Below are 27,409 nucleotides of genomic sequence, written 5' to 3' on the forward strand. Positions count from 1 at the left end.
GTAACAGTTTGTTAACTGTATTCTATGTTGGCAGTGTAACAGTTCGTTAACTGTATTCTATGTTGACAGTGTAACAGTTAGTTAACTATTCTATGTTGACAGTGTAACAGTTCGTTAATTGTATTCTATGTTGACAGTGTAACAGTTCGTTAATTGTATTCTATGTTGACAGTGTAACAGTTTGTTAATTGTATTCTATGTTGACAGTGTAACAGTTCGTTAACTGTATTGTTTGTTGACAGTGTAACAGTTCGTTAATTATATTCTATGTTGACAGTGTAACAGTTTGTTAATTGTATTCTATGTTGACAGTGTAACAGTTCGTTAACTGTATTCTATGTTGACAGTGTAACAGTTCGTTAATTGTATTCTATGTTGACAGTGTAACAGTTCGTTAATTGTATTCTATGTTGACAGTGTAACAGTTTGTTAATTGTATTCTATGTTGACAGTGTAACAGTTCGTTAACTGTATTGTTTGTTGACAGTGTAACAGTTCGTTAACTGTATTCTATGTTGACAGTGTAACAGTTCGTTAACTGTATTCTATGTTGACAGTGTAACAGTTCGTTAACTGTATTCTATGTTGACAGTGTAACAGTTCGTTAATTGTATTCTATGTTGACAGTGTAACAGTACGTTAACTGTATTCTATGTTGACAGTGTAACAGTACGTTAACTGTATTCTATGTTGACAGTGTAACAGTTCGTTAACTGTATTCTATGTTGACAGTGTAACAGTACGTTAACTATATTCTATGTTGACAGTGTAACAGTTTGTTAATTGTATTCTATGTTGACAGTGTAACAGTTCGTTAACTGTATTGTTTGTTGACAGTGTAACAGTTCGTTAACTGTATTCTATGTTGACAGTGTAACAGTTCGTTAACTGTATTCTATGTTGACAGTGTAACAGCTCATTAACTGTATTGTTTGTTGACAGTGTAACCCTGTACGCGGAGTTCCTACCATCCTCCTCCAGAGCTAGATGTGTGGTGTTGGTTGAGGTATTGTATAACAATTGTTTTTCAATTACACTTAGTCACAAGTATCCCATAGTTCCTTCTACACTATTGTCAGCTTAACCACATACTAATTACATACAGTATCTAGTGTTGGTGGTACGTACCCGTCAGTGTCATACAGTGTGTAGTGTTGGTGGTACCTACCCGTCAGTGTCCTGACATACAGTGTGTAGTGTTGGTGGTACCTACCCGTCAGTGTCCTGACATACAGTGTCTAGTGTTGGTGGTACCTACCCGTCAGTGACATACAGTGTGTAGTGTTGGTGGTACCTACCCGTCAGTGTCCCGACATACAGTGTGTAGTGTTGGTGGTACCTACCCGTCAGTGACATACAGTGTCTAGTGTTGGTGGTACCTACCCGTCAGTGACATACAGTGTGTAGTGTTGGTGGTACCTACCCGTCAGTGACATACAGTATCTAGTGTTGGTGGTACCTACCCGTCAGTGACATACAGTGTGTAGTGTTGGTGGTACCTACCCGTCAGTGTCCTGACATACAGTGTGTAGTGTTGGTGGTACCTACCCGTCAGTGTCCTGACATACAGTGTGTAGTGTTGGTGGTACCTACCCGTCAGTGACATACAGTGTGTAGTGTTGGTGGTACCTACCCGTCAGTGTCCTGACATACAGTATCTAGTGTTGGTGGTACCTACTCGTCAGTGTCCTGACATACAGTGTGTAGTGTTGGTGGTACCTACCCGTCAGTGACATACAGTGTGTAGTGTTGGTGGTACCTACCCGTCAGTGTCCTGACATACAGTGTGTAGTGTTGGTGGTACCTACCCGTCAGTGTCCTGACATACAGTGTCTAGTGTTGGTGGTACCTACCCGTCAGTGTCCTGACATACAGTGTGTAGTGTTGGTGGTACCTACCCGTCAGTGTCCTGACATACAGTGTGTAGTGTTGGTGGTACCTACCCGTCAGTGACATACAGTGTGTAGTGTTGGTGGTACCTACCCGTCAGTGTCCTGACATACAGTATCTAGTGTTGGTGGTACCTACCCGTCAGTGACATACAGTGTGTAGTGTTGGTGGTACCTACCCGTCAGTGTCCTGACATACAGTGTGTAGTGTTGGTGGTACCTACCCGTCAGTGACATACAGTGTGTAGTGTTGGTGGTACCTACCCGTCAGTGACATACAGTGTGTAGTGTTGTATGTACCTTCCCGTCAGTGTCCTGACATACAGTGTGTAGTGTTGGTGGTACCTACCCGTCAGTGACATACAGTGTGTAGTGTTGGTGGTACCTACCCGTCAGTGTCCTGACATACAGTGTCTAGTGTTGGTGGTACCTACTCGTCAGTGTCCTGACATACAGTGTGTAGTGTTGGTGGTACCTACCCATCAGTGACATACAGTGTGTAGTGTTGGTGGTACCTACCCGTCAGTGTCCTGACATACAGTGTCTAGTGTTGGTGGTACCTACCCGTCAGTGTCCTGACATACAGTGTGTAGTGTTGGTGGTACCTACCCGTCAGTGACATACAGTGTGTAGTGTTGTTGGTACCTACCCGTCAGTGTCCTGACACACAGTGTGTAGTGTTGATGGTACCTACCCGTCAGTGACATACAGTGTGTAGTGTTGGTGGTACCTACCCGTCAGTGTCCTGACATACAGTGTGTAGTGTTGGTGGTACCTACCCGTCAGTGACATACAGTGTGTAATGTTGGTGGTACCTACCCGTCAGTGACATACAGTGTGTAGTGTTGGTGGTACCTACCCGTCAGTGTCCTGACATACAGTGTGTAGTGTTGGTGGTACCCACCCGTCAGTGTCCTGACATACAGTGTCTAGTGTTGGTGGTACCTACCCGTCAGTGTCCTGACATACAGTGTGTAGTGTTGGTGGTACCTACTCGTCAGTGTCCTGACATACAGTGTCTAGTGTTGGTGGTACCTACCCGTCAGTGACATACAGTGTGTAGTGTTGGTGGTACCTACCCGTCAGTGTCATACAGTGTGTAGTGTTGGTGGTACCTACCCGTCAGTGTCCTGACATACAGTGTGTAGTGTTGGTGGTACCTACCCATCAGTGACATACAGTGTGTAGTGTTGGTGGTACCTACTCGTCAGTGTCCTGACATACAGTGTGTAGTGTTGGTGGTACCTACCCATCAGTGACATACAGTGTGTAGTGTTGGTGGTACCTACTCGTCAGTGTCCTGACATACAATGTGTAGTGTTGGTGGTACCTACCCGTCAGTGTCATACAGTGTGTAGTGTTGGTGGTACCTACCCGTCAGTGTCCTGACATACAGTGTGTAGTGTTGGTGGTACCTACCCATCAGTGACATACAGTGTGTAGTGTTGGTGGTACCTACTCGTCAGTGTCCTGACATACAGTGTGTAGTGTTGGTGGTACCTACCCGTCAGTGTCCCGACATACAGTGTGTAGTGTTGTATGTACCTTCCCGTCAGTGTCCTGACATACAGTGTGTAGTGTTGGTGGTACCTACCCGTCAGTGACATACAGTGTGTAGTGTTGGTGGTACCTACCCGTCAGTGTCCCGACATACAGTGTGTAGTGTGGTGGTACCTACCCGTCAGTGACATACAGTGTCTAGTGTTGGTGGTACCTACCCGTCAGTGTCCTGACACACAGTGTGTAGTGTTGGTGGTACCTACCCGTCAGTGACATACAGTGTGTAGTGTTGTTGGTACCTACCTGTCAGTGTCCTTACACACAGTGTGTAGTGTTGGTGGTACCTACCCGTCAGTGACATACAGTGTGTAGTGTTGGTGGTACCTACCCGTCAGTGTCCTGACATACAGTGTGTAGTGTTGGTGGTACCTACCCGTCAGTGACATACAGTGTGTAGTGTTGGTGGTACCTACCCGTCAGTGACATACAGTGTGTAGTGTTGGTGGTACCTACCCGTCAGTGTCCTGACATACAGTGTGTAGTGTTGGTGGTACCTACCCGTCAGTGTCCTGACATACAGTGTGTAGTGTTGGTGGTACCTACCCATCAGTGACATACAGTGTGTAGTGTTGGTGGTACCTACTCGTCAGTGTCCTGACATACAGTGTGTAGTGTTGGTGGTACCTACCCGTCAGTGACATACAGTGTGTAGTGTTGGTGGTACCTACCCGTCAGTGTCCTGACAAACTGTAGTAGTCAAACCTGTCTGTAAAGGACACAAAAGGGACAGATAGAAAGTGTCCTTTATAGACAGGTGTCCTATAATAGGTTTAACTGTATGTAGTATAGTTCTACTGATGAAGGGTCCATGAGGTTTCTGTCCTTTATAGACAGGTGTCCTTTATAACAGGTTTAACTGTGTGTAGTAGATTTCTACTGATGTTGGATCCAAGAGGTGTCCTTTATAGACAAGTGTCCTTTATAGACAGGTGTCCTATAACAGGTTTAACTGTATGTAGTATAGTTCTACTGATGAAGGGTCCATGAGGTTTCTGTCCTTTATAGACAGGTGTCCTTTATAGACAGGTGTCCTTTATAACAGGTTTAACTGTATGTAGTATAGTTCTACTGATGTTGGGTCCATGAGGTTTCTGTCCTTTATATAGAGGTGTCCTTTATAACAGGTTTAACTGTATGTAGTAGAGTTCTACTGATGTTGGGTCCATGAGGAATCCTTTACATAGTCCCTTTTCACAGCGAAATCTTAAGTTCGAGAATATTACCTTGATGTAAGATTATTCCACTTGGCAAGTTTAGCTGAGGTTTAAGAAAAGTTCCTTCATTAATTGAGAATTTTGTTCAATAATTCTTTCCTATTGGAAAACTTCTTTTGAAGGAATTTAATTGAAAATAAATTGTGATAAGCTTAAGACCTGATATACCAGGGGACCTGTTAACATTTGTGCTCCAAATAACTATGTATCAGTACAGCAAATTAAACAAACACTGCAGATCTATTAGTAAAATTACAGATTGTCATACAAATATCATTGCTTACATGGATGATACAAACCACTTTTATTATAAGACATCCTAATAAAAGATTCTATGTTTTGGGTAAAATTACACTAGAATTGCTCTGAGGTATGTACATGTATTGATAAGTGAATCTTAAGCATAATAAGTGTAATGGAACAAGTAACAATTGTTTGTATTTCTATGTATGTAAGAAAAATAAAAAGATTTCCGACCCCCCCCCACTCTACATTAACATGACTGATACAGTAGGAATGTGTTTTTGATTTTACATTGACAGATATTCTGGGCTATTGGTGCTTGTTTGGGGGAGTTGGGAAATTTAAATGAAGGGGTTGGATCCAGAGGGTCCGGGGTTTTTATAGACCAAGTGTTTTTTATAGGACAGGTGCCCTTTAAACGGTTTAACTTTTAAAGTTAAGTATGAAAGTTCTCCCCCCCCCCCCCCCCCCCCCCCCCCCCCCCCCCCCCCCCCCCCCCCCCCCCCCCCCCCCCCCCCCCCCCCCCCCCCCCTTTTTTTTTTTTTTTTTTTTTTTTTTTTTTTTTTTTTTTTTTTTTTTTTTTTTTTTTTTTTTTTTTTTTTTTTTTTTTTTTTTTTTTTTTTTTTTTTTTTTTTTTTTTTTTTTTTTTTTTTTTTTTTTTTTTTTTTTTTTTTTTTTTTTTTTTTTTTTTTTTTTTTTTTTTTTTTGAAAGCCATGATTTTTAACAGGCCTTTGAATTTTAAATTAATGTTATTTTCATGGTGTCCTTGAGTTTGCTTTATTTGGTTTAAAAGTTTACTATGTATAATTTTCTTAGTTGAACTATTGTATTAAAAAAGCAATTATAGTCAAAATCCTGGCAATTTAAATTGGTATAAGAAATTAATAATTTTTAAATCTTTTGATGTTGAAGGTTTTGTTGGTGAAAGTTAAATGAAAGGGAGAGTCTAAAAGCATGTTGGGTAGCAGGCAAACCAATCTTTTTCGATGACTTCGTCTTTTATACAAAACTTTAAAACCAGATGTTTCAGTAAGGTATTTTGTATTTAATTTTAAGGAAATCTTTTAATTTCATTTTTTCTTAATGAATTTCTTAAAAATTTTTAGATAATTTTTCTTTTAATTATTTCTGGACTTAATTCTTTTTATTTGAGTGGAATTCTTTGGAAAACATAAATAGTCATTGATAATTTTTAATAATTTGCCTTTTTTAATTTTTTTGTGTAAGTTTTATTATAATCTCATTAGAGGTGAATTTTTTATACCCCTATGTTCTTGAGTATAAATGTCATTGAGGTATTGAATTTATTGAATAGTGAATGTTGTGAGGTAATTGATTTTTTGTGGAGAGGATGTTTTGTGGGGAAGGTGAAACTTGTTGAAGTATTGAAAGGGTAGTGAATTTGTCGTGGAAGTGGGTGATTGTCATTGGGGTTTTATAAATTGTAATGTTGAGAGTATGTCATTGGGTCATGTGAGAGTAGTGAATTGTTGTGTGAGAGTAGTGAATTGTCGTGTGAGAGTAGTGAATTGTTGTGTGAGAGTAGTGAATTGTTGTGTGAGAGTAGTGAATTGTCATGTGAGAGTAGTGAATTGTTGTGTGAGAGTAGTGAATTGTCATGTGAGAGTAGTGAATTGTCATGTGAGTGTAGTGAATTGTCATGTGAGAGTAGTGAACTGTCGTGTGAGAGTAGTGAGTTGTTGTGTGAGAGTAGTGAATTGTTTTGTGAGTGTAGTGAATTGTTGTGTGAGAGTAGTGAAATGTCATGTGAGAGTAGTGAATTGTTGTGTGAGAGTAGTGAATTGTCGTGTGAGAGTAATGAATTGTCGTGTGAGAGTAGTGAAATGTCATGTGAGAGTAGTGAAATGTCATGTGAGAGTAGTGAATTGTTGTGTGAGAGTAGTGAATTGTCGTGTGAGAGTAGTGAATTGTCATGTGAGAGTAGTGAATTGTCATGTGAGAGTAGTGAATTGTCATGTGAGAGTAGTGAATTGTTGTGTGAGAGTAGTGAATTGTCATGTGAGTGTAGTGAATTGTCATGTGAGAGTAGTGAAATGTCATGTGAGAGTAGTGAATTGTCATGTGAGAGTAGTGAATTGTCATGTGAGAGTAGTGAATTGTCATGTGAGAGTAGTGAATTGTTGTATGAGAGTAGTGAATTGTCGTGTGAGTGTAGTGAATTGTTGTGTGAGAGTAGTGAAATGTCATGTGAGAGTAGTGAATTGTCATGTGAGAGTAATGAATTGTCATGTGAGAGTAGTGAATTGTCATGTGAGAGTAGTGAATTGTTGTGTGAGAGTAGTGAAATGTCATGTGAGAGTAGTGAATTGTCATGTGAGTGTAGTGAAATGTCATGTGAGAGTAGTGAAATGTCATGTGAGAGTAGTGAATTGTCATGTGAGAGTAGTGAATTGTTGTGTGAGAGTAGTGAATTGTCATGTGAGAGTAGAATGGTCTGTTGGGTAGGTGAATGCATGTGAGGTAGTGTGAGAGTAGTGAATTGTCAGTGAGAGTAGTGAATGTTGTGTGAGAGTAGTGAATGTCGTGTGAGAGTAGTGAATTGTTGTGTGAGGTAGTGAATGTCATGTGAGAGTAGTGAATTGGTCATGTGAGAGTATGAATTGCATGTGAGAGTAGAAATTGTTGTGAGAGTAGTGAATTGTTGTGTGAGAGTAGTGAATGGTCATGTGAGAGTAGTGAATTGTCATGTGAGGTAGTAAAATGTTGTGAGAGTAGTGAATTGTATGTGAGAGGAGTCGTAAAGGTAAATTGTTGTAGAGAGTAGTGAATTCGTGTGGAGAGTAGTGAATGTATGGGGAGAGTGTGAATTGTGTTGAGAGTAGTGAATTGGTTGTGAGAGTAGTGAAATTGTTGTGGAGAGTAGTGTTGTGTGAGAGTAGTGAATGTTGTAGAGTAAATGTAGATAGTAATTCGTGAGAGTAGTGAATTGTGTGAGAGTGTGAATTGTTTGAGAGTAGTGAATTGTCGTGTGAGAGTAGTGAATTGTTGTGAGATATGAACTTTTTGTGGAGAGTAGTGAATGTTGTGAGAGTATGAATGGTTGTGTGATTTATTGTGTTGAGATAGATTGTGGTGAGGTAGTGAATGTGTGTGAGAGTAGTGAATGTGAGAGTAGTGAATTGTTGTGTGAGAGTAGTGAATTTTGTGGGGTGGGAAGTAGTGAATTGTGTTGTGAGAGTAGTGAATTGTGGTGCAGAGTAGTGAATTGTCGTGAGATAGTGAATTGTGTGTGAAGTATGAATTGTCAGTGAGAGTAGTAAATTGTCTTGTGTAGGTAGTGAATTGTTGTGAGAGTAGTGAATTTTGGATATTTGGAGTATGAATGTTTGTGGGATAGTGAATTGTTTGTGAGAGTATAATTTTGTGAGAGTAGGATGTCTGAGTGAGAGGATTTGTGAGAGTAGTGAATGTCATGTGAGAGTAGTGATTGTTGGAGTAGTGAATTTGTGTGAGAGTAGTGAATGTTGTGGAGAGTGAATGTCTGTGAGATAGTGAATTGTCATGTGAGAGTAGTGAATTGTTGTGTGAGTATGAATTTCATGTGAGAGAGTGAATGTCTGTGAGGTAGTAAAACTGTGTGTGAGAGTAGGAATTTGTATTGAGGTAGTGAATTGTTGTGAGAGTAGTGATTGTCGTGTGAGGTAGTGAATGTTTTGTGAGAGTAGTGAATGGTAGTGATGTGTAGATGAATGCTGGAGGAGTGAATGATGTGAGAGTGGATTGTTGTGTGAGAGTAGTGAATTGTGTGGAGTAGTGAATTGTGTGTGAGGAGTGAGAAGTGAATGTTGTGTGAGAGTAGTGAATTGTATGTAGAAGTAGTGTAGTGAATTTGTGAGAGTAGTAAATTGTGTGAGAGTAGTAATGTTTGTGAAGAGGAATTGTCGTGAGGTAGTGAATTTTGTGTAGTTGGATTTGTAGTGAGAGTAGGACTGTCATGTGAGGGTAGTGATATTGTTGTGTGTGTAGATATTGAATTGTTGTGTGAGAGTATGAATGTGGATGTGAATGTTGTGTTGTATGGAAGTAGGAATTGGGAGAGTAGTGAATTGTGATGTAAAGGAGAAATTTATATGATTTTTTGATTGGTTGAGAGTAGTGATTGTCATGTGAGAGTAGTGATTGTTGTGTGAAGTAGTGAATGTAATGGGGAGAGTAGTGAATTGTATGTGAGAGTAGTGAATTGTTGTGGAGAGTAGTGAAGTTTGAGAGTGTGAATTGTTTGAGGTAGTGAATGTCTGTGAGAGTAGTGAATGTTGGTGAGGTGTGAATTGTTGTGTGAGAGTGGAATTGTTGTGAGAGTAGTGAATTGTTGGGAGATTAGTGGAGTGTTGAGTGAATTTACGGAATTGTCATGTGAGAGTAGTGAATTGTCATGTGAGAGTAGTGAATTGTCGTGTGAGTGTAGTGAATTGTGTGAGAGTAGTGAATTGTCATGTGAGAGTAGTGAATTGTCATGTGAGAGTAGTGAATTGTAATGTGAGAGTAGTGAATTGTCATGTGAGTGTAGTGAATTGTTGTGTGAGAGTAGTGAATTGTTGTGTGAGAGTAGTGAATTGTCGTGTGAGAGTAGTGAATTGTCATGTGAGAGTAGTGAATTGTTGTATGAGGGTAGTGAATTGTTGTGTGAGAGTAGTGAATTGTCATGTGAGTGTAGTAAATTGTTGTGTGAGAGTAGTGAATTGTTGTGTGAGAGTAGTGAATTGTCGTGTGAGAGTAGTGAATTGTCATGTGAGAGTAGTGAATTGTCATGTGAGTGTAGTAAATTGTCATGTGAGAGTAGTGAATTGTTGTGTGAGTGTAGTGAATTGTCGTGTGAGAGTAGTGAATTGTTGTATGAGGGTAGTGAATTGTTGTATGAGGGTAGTGAATTGTTGTATGAGGGTAGTGAATTGTTGTGTGAGAGTAGTGAATTGTTGTGTGAGAGTAGTGAATTGTTGTGTGAGAGTAGTGAATTGTTGTGTGAGAGTAGTGAATTGTTGTGTGAGAGTAGTGAATTGTCGTGTGAGAGTAGTGAATTGTCATGTGAGAGTAGTGAATTGTCATGTGAGAGTAGTGAATTGTCATGTGAGAGTAGTGAATTGTTGTGTGAGAGTAGTGAATTGTCTGTGTGAGAGTAGTGAATGTATGGTGAGAGTAGTGAATTGTTGTGTGAGAGTAGTGAATTGTTGTGTGAGAGTAGTGAATTGTTGTGTGAGAGTAGTGAATTGTTGTGTGAGAGTAGTGAATTGTTGTGTGAGAGTAGTGAATTGTTGTGAGAGTAGTGAATTGTTGTGTGAGAGTAGTGAATTGTCATGTGAGAGTAGTGAATTGTTGTGTGAGAGTAGTGAATTGTCGTGTGAGAGTAGTGAATTGTTGTGTGAGAGTAGTGAATTGTTGTGTGAGAGTAGTGAATTGTTGTGTGAGAGTAGTGAATTGTTGTGTGAGAGTAGTGAATTGTTGTGTGAGAGTAGTGAATTGTTGTGTGAGAGTAGTGAATTGTTGTGAGAGAGTAGTGAATTGTTGTGTGCGAGTAGTGAATTGCTGTGAGGGGAGTTGACTTGGTGAGAGTAGTGAATTGTCGTGTGAGAGTAGCGAATTGTTGTGTGAGAGTAGTGAATTGTCCTGTGGAGAGTAGTGAATTGTTGTGCGAGAGTAGTGAATGTTGTGTGAGAGTAGTGAATTGTTGTGCGAGAGTAGTGAATTGTTGTGTGAGAGTAGTGAATTGTCATGTTGAAGAGTAGTGAATTGTGTGTGAGAGTAGTGAATTGTCGGTGTGAGAGTAGTGAATGTAGTGTGAGAGTAGTGAATTGTCATGTTGAGAGTGTGAATTGTATGTGCGATGAGATGTAGTGACTTGTTGTTGTGAGAGTAGTGAAGTGTTGTGAGAGTAAGTGAATTGTTGTGAGTTAGTAGTGAATTGTCATGTGAGAGTAGTGAATTGTGTGAGAGTAGTGAATTGTCGTGTGAGAGTAGTGAATTGTTGTGTGAGAGTAGTGAATTGTTGTGAGAGTAGTGAATTGTTGTGTGAGAGTAGTGAATTGTCGTGTGAGAGTAGTGAATTGTCGTTGAGAGTAGTGAATTGTTGTGAGTGTAGTGAATTGTCGTGTGAGAGTAGTGAATTGTCGTGTGAGAGTAGTGAATTGTGTGTAGGTAGTGAATTGTTGTGTGAGAGTAGTGAATTGTGTGTGAGAGTAGTGAATTGGTTTGTGGGGAGAGTAGTGAATTTGTCATGTGAGAGTAGTGAATTGTCATGTGAGTAGTAAATTTGTTGTGTGAGAGTAGTGAATTGTGTGTGAGAGTAGTGAATTGTTGTGTGAGAGTAGTGATTGTTGTGAGAGTAGTGAATTGTTGGGTGTGGAGAGTAGTGAATTGTGTGTGTGAGGTAGTGAATTGTCATGTGAGGTAGTGAATTGTTGTTGAGTGTAGTGAATTGTTGTGTGAGAGTAGTGAATTGTCATGTGAGAGTAGTGAATTGTTGGTAGATAGTCAGTTTTTGGAGTAGTGAAGGTGAACGTGTAGGTGTGAGAGTAGTGAATTGTTGTGTGAGAGTAGTGAATTGTTGTGTGAGAGTAGTGAATTGTTGTGTGAGAGTAGTGAATTGTTGTGTGAGAGTAGTGAATTGTCATGTGAGAGTAGTGAATTGTTGTGTGAGAGTAGTGAATTGTTGTGTGAGAGTAGTGAATTGTTGTGTGAGAGTAGTGAATTGTGTGAGAGTAGTGAATTGTTGTGTGAGAGTAGTGAATTGTTGTGTGAGAGTAGTGAATTGTCATGTGAGAGTAGTGAATTGTTGTGCGAGAGTAGTGAATTGTCGTGTGAGAGTAGTGAATTGTTGTGTGAGAGTAGTGAATTGTCATGTGAGTGTAGTGAATGTATGTGAAGTATGAATTGTTGTGAGTGTAGTGAATTGTTGTGTGAGAGTAGTGAATTGTCGTGTGAGAGTAGTGAATTGTCGTGTGAGAGTAGTGAATTGTTGTGTGAGAGTAGTGAATTGTTGTATGGGGGTAGTGAATTGTCATGTCATGTGAGTTTAGTGAATTGTCATGTCATGTGAGTTTAGTGAATTGTTGTGTGAGTGTAGTGAATTGTCATGTGAGAGTAGTGAATTGTTGTGTGAGTAGTGAATTGTCATGTGAGTGTAGTGAATTGTTGTGTGAGAGTAGTGAATTGTTGTGTGAGAGTAGTGAATTGTTGTGTGAGAGTAGTGAATTGTTGTGTGAGAGTAGTGAATTGTTGTGTGAGAGTAGTGAATTGTTGTGTGAGTAGTGAATTGTCATGTGAGAGTAGTGAATTGTTGTGTGAGAGTAGTGAATTGTTGTGAGAGTAGTGAATTGTGTGTGGGGGTAGTGAATTGTTGTGTGAGTAGGAATTGTTGTGTGAGAGTAGTGAATTGTTGTGAGATAGTGAATTGTGGGAGTGTAGTGAATGTTGTGTGAGAGTAGTGAATTGTTGTGTGAGAGTAGTGAATTGTGTGAGAGTAGTGAATTGTCGTGTGAGAGTAGTGAATTGTTGTGTGAGAGTAGTGAATTGTCATGTGAGAGTAGTGAATTGTTGTGCGAGAGTAGTGAATTGTTGTGTGAGAGTAGTGAATTGTGTGCGAGAGTAGTGAATTGTTGTGTGAGAGTAGTGAATTGTCATGTGAGAGTAGTGAATTGTTGTGAGAGTAGTGAATTGTCGTGTGAGAGTAGTGAATTGTTGTGTGAGAGTAGTGAATTGTCATGTGAGAGTAGTGAATTGTTGTGCGAGAGTAGTGAATTGTTGTGTGAGAGTAGTGAATTGTTGTGCGAGAGTAGTGAATTGTCGTGTGAGAGTAGTGAATTGTCATGTGAGAGTAGTGAATTGTCATGCGAGAGTAGTGAATTGTCATGTGAGAGTAGTGAATTGTTGTGTGAGAGTAGTGAATTGTTGTGTGAGAGTAGTGAGTTGTCATGTGAGAGTAGTGAGTTGTTGTGTGAGAGTAGTGAATTGTCATGTGAGAGTAGTGAATTGTCATGTGAGAGTAGTGAATTGTTGTGTGAGAGTAGTGAATTGTCATGTGAGTGTAGTGAATTGTCATGTGAGAGTAGTGAATTGTTGTGTGAGAGTAGTGAATTGTCATGTGAGAGTAGTGAATTGTTGTGAGAGTAGTGAGTTGTGTGAGAGTAGTGAATTGTCATGTGAGAGTAGTGAGTTGTGCGAGAGTAGTGAATTGTCATGTGAGAGTAGTGAGTTGTGCGAGAGTAGTGAATTGTTGTGTGAGAGTAGTGAATTGTTGTGTGAGAGTAGTGAATTGTTGTGTGAGAGTAGTGAATTGTTGTGTGAGAGTAGTGAATTGTCATGTGAGAGTAGTGAATTGTCGTGTGAGAGTAGTGAATTGTCATGTGAGAGTAGTGAATTGTCATGTGAGAGTAGTGAATTGTTGTGAGAGTAGTGAACTGTCATGTGAGAGTAGTGAATTGTCATGTGAGTGTAGTGAATTGTCATGTGAGTGTAGTGAATTGTTGTGTGAGAGTAGTGAATTGTTGTGTGAGAGTAGCGAACTGTCATGTGAGTGTAGTTAATTGTCATGTGAGAGTAGTGAGTTGTGTGAGAGTAGTGAATTGTCATGTGAGAGTAGTGAGTTGTGCGAGAGTAGTGAATTGTCATGTGAGAGTAGTGAGTTGTGCGAGAGTAGTGAATTGTTGTGTGAGAGTAGTGAATTGTTGTGTGAGAGTAGTGAATTGTTGTGTGAGAGTAGTGAATTGTTGTGTGAGAGTAGCGAACTGTCATGTGAGAGTAGTGAATTGTCATGTGAGAGTAGTGAATTGTTGTGTGAGTGTAGTGAATTGTTGTGTGAGAATAGTGAATTGTCATGTGAGAGTAGTGAATTGTTGTGTGAGTGTAGTGAATTGTCATGTGAGTGTAGTGAATTGTTGTGTGAGAGTAGTGAATTGTCATGTGAGAGTAGCGAACTGTCATGTGAGAGTAGTGAATTGTCATGTGAGAGTAGCGAACTGTTGTGTGAGAGTAGCGAACTGTTGTGTGAGAGTAGTGAATTGTTGTGTGAGAGTAGTGAACTGTTGTGTGAGAGTAGCGAACTGTCATGTGAGAGTAGTGAATTGTTGTGTGAGAGTAGTGAACTGTCATGTGAGAGTAGTGAATTGTCATGTGAGAGTAGTGAATTGTCATGTGAGAGTAGTGAATTGTTGTGTGAGAGTAGTGAATTGTCATGTGAGTGTAGTGAATTGTCTTGTGAGTGTAGTGAATTGTTGTGTGAGAGTAGCCAACTGTCATGTGAGAGTATTGAATTGTCATGTGATAGTAGCGAATTGTTGTGTGAGAGTAGTGAATTGTTGTGTGAGTGTAGTGAATTGTTGTGTGAGAGTAGTGAATTGTCGTGTGAGAGTAGTGAATTGTTATGTGAGTGTAGTGAATTGTTGTGTGAGTGTAGTGAATTGTCATGTGAGAGTAGCGAACTGTCATGTGAGAGTAGTGAATTGTCATGTGAGAGTAGTGAATTGTTGTGTGAGTGTAGTGAATTGTTGTGTGAGTGTAGTGAATTGTTGTGTGAGAGTAGCGAACTGTCATGTGAGAGTAGTGAATTGTCATGTGAGAGTAGTGAATTGTTGTGAGAGTAGTGAATTGTCATGTGAGAGTAGTGAATTGTCATGTGAGAGTAGTGAATTGTCATGTGAGTGTAGTGAACTGTCATGTGAGAGTAGTGAATTGTTGTGTGAGAGTAGTGAATTGTCATGTGAGAGTAGTGAATTGTTGTGTGAGAGTAGTGAATTGTCATGTGAGAGTAGTGAATTGTCATGTGAGAGTAATGAATTGTTGTGTGAGTGTAGTGAATTGTGTGAGAGTAGTGAATTGTTGTGTGAGAGTAGTGAATTGTTGTGTGAGAGTAGTGAATTGTCATGTGAGAGTAGTGAATTGTCATGTGAGAGTAATGAATTGTTGTGTGAGTGTAGTGAATTGTGTGAGAGTAATGAATTGTTGTGTGAGTGTAGTGAATTGTGTGAGAGTAGTGAATTGTTGTGTGAGAGTAGTGAATTGTCATGTGAGAGTAATGAATTGTTGTGTGAGAGTAGTGAATTGTGTGAGAGTAGTGAATTGTCATGTGAGAGTAGTGAATTGTCATGTGAGAGTAATGAATTGTTGTGTGAGTGTAGTGAATTGTGTGAGAGTAATGAATTGTTGTGTGAGTGTAGTGAATTGTGTGAGAGTAGTGAATTGTTGTGTGAGAGTAGTGAATTGTCATGTGAGAGTAGTGAATTGTTGTGTGAGAGTAGTGAATTGTGTGAGAGTAGTGAATTGTCATGTGAGAGTAGTGAATTGTCATGTGAGAGTAATGAATTGTTGTGTGAGTGTAGTGAATTGTGTGAGAGTAATGAATTGTTGTGTGAGTGTAGTGAATTGTGTGAGAGTAGTGAATTGTTGTGTGAGAGTAGTGAATTGTCATGTGAGAGTAATGAATTGTTGTGTGAGAGTAGTGAATTGTGTGAGAGTAGTGAATTGTCATGTGAGTGTAGTGAATTGTCATGTGAGTGTACCAGTTTACCAGTAAAATACAATTTGAACAAAAGTAAGAAACCCCTTACAGATATGTAATGGAAGTCACCAATTGGTCATGATACAATGACTGATCTCGGTTTTGTGCACATTATTTTAAAAATGAAATCTTTTTTCAGATAAAGTGTAACCTTTTTCACATTTGAAATGATTAAAGATCTCCTTCATTACAAACTAATTAGTATGTCATTAAGTAAAAAATGTTTTTGTCTTTTTTTGTAGGCTACAAACAGAGGCAGTATAAAAGACCTTTTTATTCCTGAGTTAAGAAAAACTACGATACTTTTATGGGTTATTTGGTAGGTAGATTCCAGATTTCTTTGGTTTTTAGGTCACCTGAGACAAAGTCTCAAGTGACCTATATTCTAATCGCCTTTTGTCCGTCGTGCATCGTCCGTCGTGCGTCCGTAATCAATTTATATTTTCAATTTCTTCTCCAAAACCACTGAACCAAATTCAATGAAATTTGACAGGGAGGTTCTATGGCTAAAGGTCAACTGAACTTGTGAATTATATGGTCCCCACCCCTCTATTGTTATTCAGCTTGAAAATGTAACAGTCACACTAATAAATTGTGCCCTGATGACGACTTGCGTAGCAGGCCGAAACATGTCAGCAGGATCATTTTCAAACCTGGACTCTGAAGTTGCTGCTCTTCTTTCATACCTTGAGTTTGTTGGTATGCACATGTTGGCCCCGGTTGACCCCCCAGGGGCTGATGGGCGGGGTCAAAAAGGGTCATATTGACTGAAATTTCAAAAATCATCTTCTCAAGACCCAAATAAGGTAGAATCAAACACTCTTCACAGATGGAAGGGTCTTAAGGTGCTTTACCATAATTGCGAATTTTCTGACCTGGGGTCTCGCATTTGCCCCATGGGAGGGGATCAATTTTACTAAAGTTTATATTGAGAAATCACATTTTTTACTATCATTTGTTTGATTTCTATTGGAATTGATTCTAAATTTGTTAACATTATCAGCATGGGATGACTACTTAATGGTATGCACATGTTGGCCCTGACTGACCCCTTAGACTGTTGGGTCGGGCCAAAAAGAGTCAATTAGATTTACTGAAATATTTCAAATCTCAGGTGACCGTTAAAGTCCATGGGCCTCTTGTTATCCCTGTAGTGGACATAATTATATACCATGTTTAATAGTCATAGTCGTATATGACCTCATCTGCTCTGGATCCAATGTTGCATCTTTCTCATAAAATCCTCGACAGATCAATACATACTCACACCACAGTATCATAACATTAAGTTCTCTGTCTGGTTACAATTTTGTGGTCATCAGTAAAGATTAAAGGGTCATAGGTCATACTTGACCACTTATGAAACAAACAAAAAATGTGTAAATGAACCTCTAAACATGTTTAGTTGATAGCCACACCAAAGTGTCATAATGTATAGCTTTACACCTGATTAGATTTTAAATTTTATTTAAGATAATTGGTCAATTAGATTTTGTGGTCAGAAAACTGGTCTATTCGATTTTGTAGTTACTGGGTTTTTAACAGGTATTTGAGATAACTGGTCAATTGGCCAAGGTTAAAGGGTCAAAAGTTATCCTAACAACAAGAAATTTTCTTTGATTCATGTACAGATAATACATTATATGTCACACATTGGGTATAAATTTCACACCTAATATAAATGTAAAACCTGGTATAAATGGTATGTCATACCTGATATAAATGATATGTCATACCTTGTATAAATGATATGTCGCACCTGATATAAATGATATGTCATACCTGATATAAATGATATGTCATACCTTGTATAAATGATATGTCACACCTGGTATAAATGATATGTCATACCTGATATAAATGATATGTCATACCTTGTATCAATGATATGTCACACCTGATATAAATGATATGTCATACCTGGTATAAATGGTATCTCATACCTGGTATAAATGGTATGTCATACCTGATATAAATGATATGTCATACCTGATATAAATGATATGTCATACCTGATATAAATGATATGTCACACCTGATAAAAATGATATGTCACACCTGGTATAAATTATATGTCACACCTGGTATAAATGATATGTCATACTTGGTATGAATGGTATGTCATACCTGGTATAAATGGTATGTCATAACTGATATAAATGATATGTCACACCTGATATAAATGACATGTCATACCTGGTATAAATTATATGTTATACCTGATATAAATGGTATGTCACATCGGGTATAAATGATATGTCATACCTGATATAAATGATATGTCATACCTGGTATAAATGGTATGTCACACCTGGTATAAATGGTATGTCACACCTGGTATAAATGGTATGTCACACCTGATATAAATGATATGTCACACCTGGTATAAATGGTATGTCACACCTGATATAAATGATATGTCACACCTGATATAAATGATATATCATACCTTGTATAAATGGTATGTCACACCTGATATAAACGTTATGTCACACCTGGTATAAATGGTATGTCATACCTGATATAAATGGTATGTCACACCTGGTATAAATGGTATGTCATACCTGGTATAAATGATATGTCACACCTGATATAAATGGTATGTCATACCTGGTATAAATGATATGTCACACCTGATATAAATGATATGTCACACCTGGTATAAATGATATGTCATACCTGGTATAAATGATATGTCACATCTGATATAAATGATATGTCACACCTGATATAAATGGTATGTCACACTTGGTATAAATGATCTGTCATACCTGTTATAAATGCTATGTCATACCGTGTATAAATGATATGCCACACTTGGTATCAATGATATGTCACACCTGGTATAACTGATATGTCATACCTGGTATATAAATGGTATGTCACACCTGGTATAAATGATATGTCACACCTGGTATAAATGATATGTCATACCTGGTATAAATGATATGTCACACCTGATATAAATGGTATGTCACACCTGGTATAAATGGTATGTCACACCTGATATAAATGATATGTCATACCTGGTATAAATGATATGTCATACCTTGTATAAATGATATGTCACACCTGATATAAATGGTATGTCATTCCTGATATAAATGATATGTCACACCTGATATAAATGATATGTCACACCTGGTATAAATGATATGTCACACCGGGTATAAATGATATGCATACCTGGTATAAATGGTATGTCACACCTGGTATAAATGATATGTCACACCTGATATAAATGATATGTCATACCTTGTATAAATGGTATGTCACACCTGATATAAACGTTATGTCACACCTGATATAAATGGTATGTCATACCTGGTATAAATGATATGTCACACCTGATATAAATGATATGTCACACCTGATATAAATGATATGTCATACCTGGTATAACTAATACTTTCAGGTTTGTGTCAGCGTTCTCCTACTATGGTATTGTTCTGATGACTACAGAATTATTTGAGATCTCAGATGGTTGTCATGGTAAGTAAACAAGAATTTCAATCTTTTGTAAATGAGGTAACAAGCTATGCAGCTTAAATAGTCTGTAGCCAGTTAGGATCTAAAGGCTTTCAAACATTTACTTTAAATAATCAATACCAGACACATACCAGACACACCCTAGATACATACCACACATACCAGACACATAACAGACATACCAGACACATACCACACACCCCAGACACACTCCAGACACATACCAGACACATACCAGACACACTCCAGACACATACCAGACACACACCAGACATACATGACACACCCCAGACACACCCCAGACATATAACAGACATACAAGACACATACCAGACACACCCCAGACACACACCAGACACACACCAGACACATCACAGACACATACCAGACACATACCAGACACACCCCAGACACATAACAGACACATACCAGACATACACGACACACCCCAGACACACACCAGACATACACAACACACCCCAGACACATATCAGACACACACCAGACACATACCAGACACATACCAGACACATGCCAGACACATAACAGACACACACTAGACACACCCCAGACACACCAGACACATACCAGACACATACCAGACACACACAAGATACACACCAGACACACACCAGACACACACCAGACACACACCAGATACACACCAGACACACCAGACACACACAAGATACACACCAGACACATACCAGACATATATCAGACACACACCAGACACATACCAGACACACCCCAGACACATACCAGACACATACCAGACACACCACAGACACATACCAGACACACCACAGACACATACCAGACACATACCAGACACATACCAGACACACTCCAGACACATACCAGACACATAACAGACACATAACAGACACACTCCAGACACACACCAAACATACAAGACACATACCAGACACCATACCAGACATACCAGACACACACCAGACATACTAGACACACCCCAGACACACCAGACACATACCAGACACATACCAGACACACACAAGATACACACCAGACACACACCAGACACACACCAGACACATACCAGATACACACCAGACACACACAAGATACACACCAGACACATACCAGACATATATCAGACACACACCAGACACATACCAGACACACCCCAGACACATACCAGACACATACCAGACACACCACAGACACATACCAGACACATACCAGACACATACCAGACACACCACAGACACATACCAGACACATACCAGACACACTCCAGACACATAACAGACACATACCAGATACACCCCAGACACATACCAGACACATACCAGACACACCCCAGACACATACCAGACACATACCAGACACACCACAGACACATACCAGACACACCACAGACACATACCAGACACATACCAGACACATACCAGACACACTCCAGACACATACCAGACACATAACAGACACATAACAGACACATACCAGATACACCCCAGACACATACCAGACACATACCAGACACACCCCAGACACATACCAGACACATACCAGACACACCACAGACACATACCAGACACACCACAGACACATACCAGACACATACCAGACACATACCAGACACACTCCAGACACATACCAGACACATAACAGACACATAACAGACACACTCCAGACACACACCAAACATACAAGACACATACCAGACACCATACCAGACATACCAGACACACACCAGACATACTAGACACACCCCAGACACACCAGACACACACCAGACACACACAAGATACACACCAGACACACACCAGACACACACCAGACACATACCAGATACACACCAGACACACCAGACACACACAAGATACACACCAGACACATACCAGACATATATCAGACACACACCAGACACATACCAGACACACCCCAGACACATACCAGACACACCAGACATACCAGACACATACCAGACACATACCAGACACACCAGACACACCCCAGACACATACCAGACACATACCAGATACATACCAGACACACCAGACACACCAGACATACCAGACACATACCAGACACACCAGACACACCCCAGACACATACCAGACACATACCAGACACATACCAGACACACTCCAGACACACACCAGACATACAAGACACATACCAGACACCATACCAGACATACCAGACACACACCAGACATACCAGACACACACTAGACACACACTAGACACACTCCAGATACAGATTAGATAATAATATAAGGCTTAGACAAGGAATATGAGACACACTCTACACTATTAAGTAAAAGTGTTACCTTAACCCAACTTTTAACTGCTTAGATTAACAAAAAGACAATTAGCTTTTAGACATATTAGTCATAGATTTGTACTAATAAACAGTAAAGATCTGCAGTTGTATTTAACTAACCTCAATTTATACTTATCATGATTAAGAAAGGAACTAGTGTATTTTTATGAAGATTTGTCTCCAACAGGTAACGAGATTGGTAAGACTAAATCACCTGGGATATGGCAGAAAAAATGTTCAATTAACATCAATAGAATATAGTGGGCTGTGTATGGACTGTAGTGGACTGACAACTGTAATGATGTCTATGAACTGTAGTGGACTGACAACTGTAATAATGTCTATGGACTGTAGTGGACTGACAGCTGTAATAATGTCTATGGACTGTAGTGGACTGACAGCTGTAATAATGTCTATGGACTGTAGTGGACTGACAGCTGTAATAATGTCTATGGACTGTAGTGGACTGACAGCTGTAATAATGTCTATGGACTGTAGTGGACTGACAACTGTAATAATGTCTATGGACTGTAGTGGACTGACAGCTGTAATAATGTCTATGGACTGTAGTGGACTGACAGCTGTAATGATGTATATGGACTGTAGTGGACTGACAGCTGTAATGATGTCTATGGACTGTAGAGGACTGACAGCTGTAATAATGTCTATGGACTGTACTGGACTGACAGCGGTAATAATGTCTATGGACTGTAGTAGACCGACAGCTGTAATGATGTATATGGACTGTAGTGGACTGACAGTTATAATGATGTCTGTGGACTGTAGTGGACTGACAGCTGTAATAATGTCTATGGACTGTAGTGGACTGACAGCTGTAATAATGTATATGGACTGTAGTGGACTGACAGCTGTAATAATGTCTATGGACTGTAGTGGACTGACAGTGGTAACAATGTCTATGGACTGTAGTGGACTGACAGCTGTAATAATGTCTGTGAACTGACAGCTGTAATAATGTCTATGGACTGTAGTGGACTGACAGCTGTAATAATGTCTATGGACTGTAGTGGACTGACAGCTGTAATAATGTCTATGGACTGTAGTGGACTGACAGTGATACTAACTTTAAAGGATTTAAGTGTGCTGACAGCTGTAGTTACCTGTATAGACTGTCATAACTGGACTTTTTTCATGCTTTGTCAATATGATTAAACATTTTATTTTCAGTGACTAAATACCTTTTTTTTCCTAATTTGTAATAACAATGTTGGTCTGTGATATCCTCTGCTTAGCTTTTCCTCCATTAATTTTTCTCTGGTTACTAGTTACTGTGAACTAAATCCGGTTCCCATGGTACCTGCTGGTTAGCAATGCAATCCTAGATACCACTTATATTTCTTGTTATTTGCAAGGTATACATTGGTAGGTGATATATTTAGTAAGGTAAAGTGATGCTTTATTCCTGTAATGTATAAAACCAACAGAAATGGTCCGACTTTAATTCCAGTATTTCCATTTCCAAATCTGAAGTAAGAAGGCCTTAAAGCAATGCCCAACAAATTCACTATAGTCTGTAATAAGTGATAAATCAACTCAACATTTACCATCACAATTACACATCTTCATTGTAAAAAGCTAATCCAGTACTTAAACTTCCTTTTGTTTGGATCTTGATTAACAATAATGTTTTAACAATCATTTCAATATTTAAAGAAAATGGTTAATCACACGAAATTTCATTAATACTAATTATTTATATAAATGTTTGGGCTGTAGAATATTTTGTTTTTTTCCCAGTTTGTGTTGTTTATGATAGTGTAACTTTATTTTAGGGTCTGAAATTAAGGCCAAGGCTCCATGTTTCCTCAAGTGTAACGGCCTCAATACAGGAGACTACATAGATCTCACCTGGACCACTTTCGCAGAGTTCCCAGGTAACAAATTTATCATGCAGTTTGTCATATTGTATTATTGACCAAAACCTGCCTCAGTATTTAAATAATTAATTTCTGTTTGTACACAAGTTTTTTTATAAATTACCCAATGACTATATTTGCCCCATTGTCCATCTTTTTATTCTTTAAACAACCAAGATTTGTTTGTAGCTCTGTTGATTTGTTTGTAACCATGTTGATTTGTTTGTAACTATGTTGATTTGTTTGTATCTACCCTGATTTGTTTGTAACCATGTTGATTTGTTTGTAACTATGTTGATTTGTTTGTAACCATGTTGATTTGTTTGTAACTATGTTGATTTGTTTGTATCTACTCTGATTTGTTTGTATCTACCCTGATTTGTTTGTGTCTACCCTGATTTGTTTGTAACGATGTTGATTTGTTTGTAACCATGTTGATTTGATTGAAACTATGTTGATTTATTTGTAACCATGATGATTTGTTTGTAACCATGATGATTTATTTGTAACCATGATGATTTGTTTGTAACCATGATGATTTGTTTGTAACCATGTTGATTTGTTTATATCTACCCTGATTTGTTTGTATCTACCCTGATTTGTTTATATCTACCCTGATTTGTTTGTATCTACCCTGATTTGTTTGTATCTACCCTGATTTGTTTGTATCTAAGCTAATTTGTCTTTACTGATTTGGTTATTGGTTACAATGTGTTTTACAGGACTTTTTGTTACTGTGGTGGTGATAGAGAAGATTGGAAGGAAATTCACAATGGCTATGGAATTCTTTGTCTTCACGGTTTTTGTTTTATTTTCTAATATATGTACATCAAGGTAAGTTCTATATATGTGCTACCTCCATAATGTACCATCATACAAGAAAATAATATACTACAAAGTTTATACAAACTAGAAAAATAATATACTAAAAAGTTTATACAAGCTAGAAAATAATATACTACAAAGTTTATACAATCTAGAAAAATAATATACCACAAGGTTTATACAAACTAGAACATAATATACCATAAGGTTTATACAGGCAAGAAAATTATATACCACAAAGTTTAATAGACTAGAAAATAATATACCATGAGATTTATACAAACAGGAAAATAATATACCACAAGGTGTATACAAACAAGAAAATGATATACCATGAGGTTTATACAGACAAGAAAATGATATACCACAAGGTTTATACAAATTAGAAAATAATATACCACAAGGTTTATACAAACTAGAAAATGATATACCATAAGGTTTATACAGGCAAGAAAATTATATACTACAAAGTTTAATAGACTAGAAAATAATATACCATGAGATTTATACAAACTAGAAAATAATATACCATAAGGTTTATACAAACTAGAAAATAATATACCATAAGGTGTATACAAACAAGAAAATGATATACCATGAGGTTTATACAGACAAGAAAATTATATACCACAAGGTTTATACAAACTAGAAAATAATATACCACAAGGTTTATACAGACTAGAAAATAATATACCGCAAGGTTTATACAAACTAGAAAATAATATACCATAAGGTTTATACAAACTAGAAAATAATATACCATAAGGTTTATACAAACTAGAAAATAATGAATATATCACAAGGTTTATACAAACTTGAATATAATGTACCATGAGGTTTATAAAGACTAGAAAATAATATACCACAAGGTTTATACAAACTAGAAAATAATATACAAAAGGTTTATACAAACTAGAAAATAATGTGCCATAAGGTTTATAAAGACTAGAAAATAATATACCACAAGGTTTATACAAACTAGAAAATAATGAATATATCACAAGGTTTATACAAACTTGAATATAATGTACCATGAGGTTTATAAAGACTAGAAAATAATATACCACAAGGTTTATACAAACTAGAAAATAATATACAAAAGGTTTATACAAACTAGAAAATAATATACCATAAGGTTTATACAAACTAGAAAATAATATACCATAAGGTTTATACAAACTAGAAAATAATGAATATATCACAAGGTTTATACAAACTTGAATATAATGTACCATGAGGTTTATAAAGACTAGAAAATAATATACCACAAGGTTTATACAAACTAGAAAATAATATACAAAAGGTTTATACAAACTAGAAAATAATGTGCCATAAGGTTTATAAAGACTAGAAAATAATATACCACAAGGTTTATACAAACTAGAAAATAATATACCATAAGGTTTATACAAACTAGAAAATAATGTGCCATAAGGTTTATATAGACTAGAAAATAATATACCACAAGGTTTATACAAACTAGAAAATAATATACCATAAGGTTTATACAAACTAGAAAATGATATAGCATAAGGTTTATACAAACTAGAAAATAATATATCACAAGGTTTATACAAACTAGAAAATAATGTATCACAAGGTTTATACAGGCTAGAAAATAATATACCACAAGGTTTATAAAACTAGAAAATGATATGCCATAAGGTTTATACAAACTAGAAAATTATATAGCATAAGGTTTATATAGACTAGAAAATAATGTACCACCAGGTTTATAAAACTAGAAAATAATATACCATAAGGTTTATACATAATATAAGTTGTACAACTTGTGCCCAATCCCGTTGCTTAAAGGCAATAAAAATATGTTTAAATCAAGGTTTATACAAACTAGAAAATGATATAGCATAAGGTTTATACAAACAAGAAAATCATTTACCACAAGGTTTATACAAACTAGAAAATAATATGAGTAATTAAACATACTTCCAATAGTTGCCAGTAAGTTATATAAACTTTCTTTTTTTCAGGCCTGTACTGACCTTCTTCCTTTTTGTAGCCAGAGCCTTTATATCTGGGGCCTTTCAGGCAGCATATGTTTACACACCAGAGGTAAGGCTGGGAATACACCAGATTAATAACAGTCCACCTTGGGTCAGACACAGGGTATATACAGATTTATATAACAATCCACCCTGGGTCAGACACCGAGTATATACAGATTTATATAACAATCCACCCACGGTCAGACACAGGGTATATACAGATTTATATAATAATCCACCCTTGGGTCAGACACAGGGTATATACAGATTTATATAACAATCCACCCTGGGTCAGACACAGGGTATATACAGATTTATATAACAATCCACCCTGGGTCAGACACAGGGTATATACAGATTTATATAACAATCCACCCCAGGTCAGAAACAGTGTATATACAGATTTATATAACAATCCACCCCAGGTCAGACACAGGGTATATACAGATTTATATAACAATCCACCCTGGGTCAGACACAGGGTATATACAGATTTATATAACAATCCACCTTATCCACCCTGGGTGGATTGTTATATAAAATAAAATATATAACTCGTAAGTTATTTTTTAAAAGTTGCAAAAAACACTCGCTAAAGCTCGTGTCTTTTGTAACTTTTAAAAAATAACTTACTCGTGTGAAATAAATTCCATATCCAACAACCACTCGTTGTGTAACCTCTATTTATATAACAATCCACCCTGGGTCAGACACAGGGTATATACAGATTTATATAACAATCCACCCTGGGTCAGACACAGGGTATATACAGATTTATATAACAATCCACCCTGGGTCAGACACAGGGTATGTACAGAATTATTTGGGGGCACTCAATTTTAGCACAAAACAGAATCTAAACAGATAAGTGTGATGAATTAGCATGTCCATTCTGATTATCTTTTTGCTGGTGAAGATCTAAAAAACATTTACACAAAATAACATAAATTGGGTCCAAATAACCAGATATTCATCCAAAATAAAAGTTTTTAACTGTCTTAGATTAGATTTTAAAATGTATCTTTTTTTTGTTTCATCCATTAAGACCAGAAGTATGGAAAGTACAGAGGAAAGTACATACTCTGTTTAGCAGAGTGGTTTATGGCAGTTGATATATACAGACAATATTTATCTGTTGTTTCTTAAAATAGTATCGGTAGGAAGTATGTATTAATATCCCAACCTCCATATGGTCATGATCCTACCACTGAGGGGACATGAAAAGTTTGATCTTATATATATGTGTTCACCCCAGGTATATCCCACCTCAATGAGAGCAATAGGATTGGGTTGCTGCAGTGCTATGGCCAGGGTAGGAGCTATCATCACACCGTTTATAGCACAGGTAAGTGTAGGTGTACCTGTCTATAAAGGACACTCAACAGAGCCTTGATTAACAGATGACCTCTGGACCTATTGTGATTGCCTTTGTCTGCCGTCGGTCTATAAACAATCAACATTTTTGACTTCTCAAGAAACACATGAACAAACTTTTAGCCCACC

The 27,409-nt window shown here is 37.8% G+C and overlaps 1 protein-coding gene across 1 annotated transcript in view; it reads left to right on the forward strand.

The window, feature by feature from the left end:
- The window catches only part of LOC117332249 (synaptic vesicle 2-related protein-like), a 78,915-nt gene that overhangs the window by 40,712 nt on the left and 10,794 nt on the right, over positions 1-27,409 (forward strand). The window contains exons 7-14 of the mRNA XM_033891133.1: positions 943-1,006; positions 5,206-5,259; positions 15,657-15,733; positions 18,830-18,906; positions 22,992-23,093; positions 23,798-23,909; positions 25,892-25,973; positions 27,162-27,251. Of these exons, the coding sequence (XP_033747024.1) occupies positions 943-1,006; positions 5,206-5,259; positions 15,657-15,733; positions 18,830-18,906; positions 22,992-23,093; positions 23,798-23,909; positions 25,892-25,973; positions 27,162-27,251 (658 nt within the window). The remainder of the gene's footprint in view (positions 1-942; positions 1,007-5,205; positions 5,260-15,656; positions 15,734-18,829; positions 18,907-22,991; positions 23,094-23,797; positions 23,910-25,891; positions 25,974-27,161; positions 27,252-27,409) is intronic.

Source organism: Pecten maximus, chromosome 8 (assembly GCF_902652985.1).
Source record: "Pecten maximus chromosome 8, xPecMax1.1, whole genome shotgun sequence".
NCBI lineage: Eukaryota > Metazoa > Mollusca > Bivalvia > Pectinida > Pectinidae > Pecten > Pecten maximus.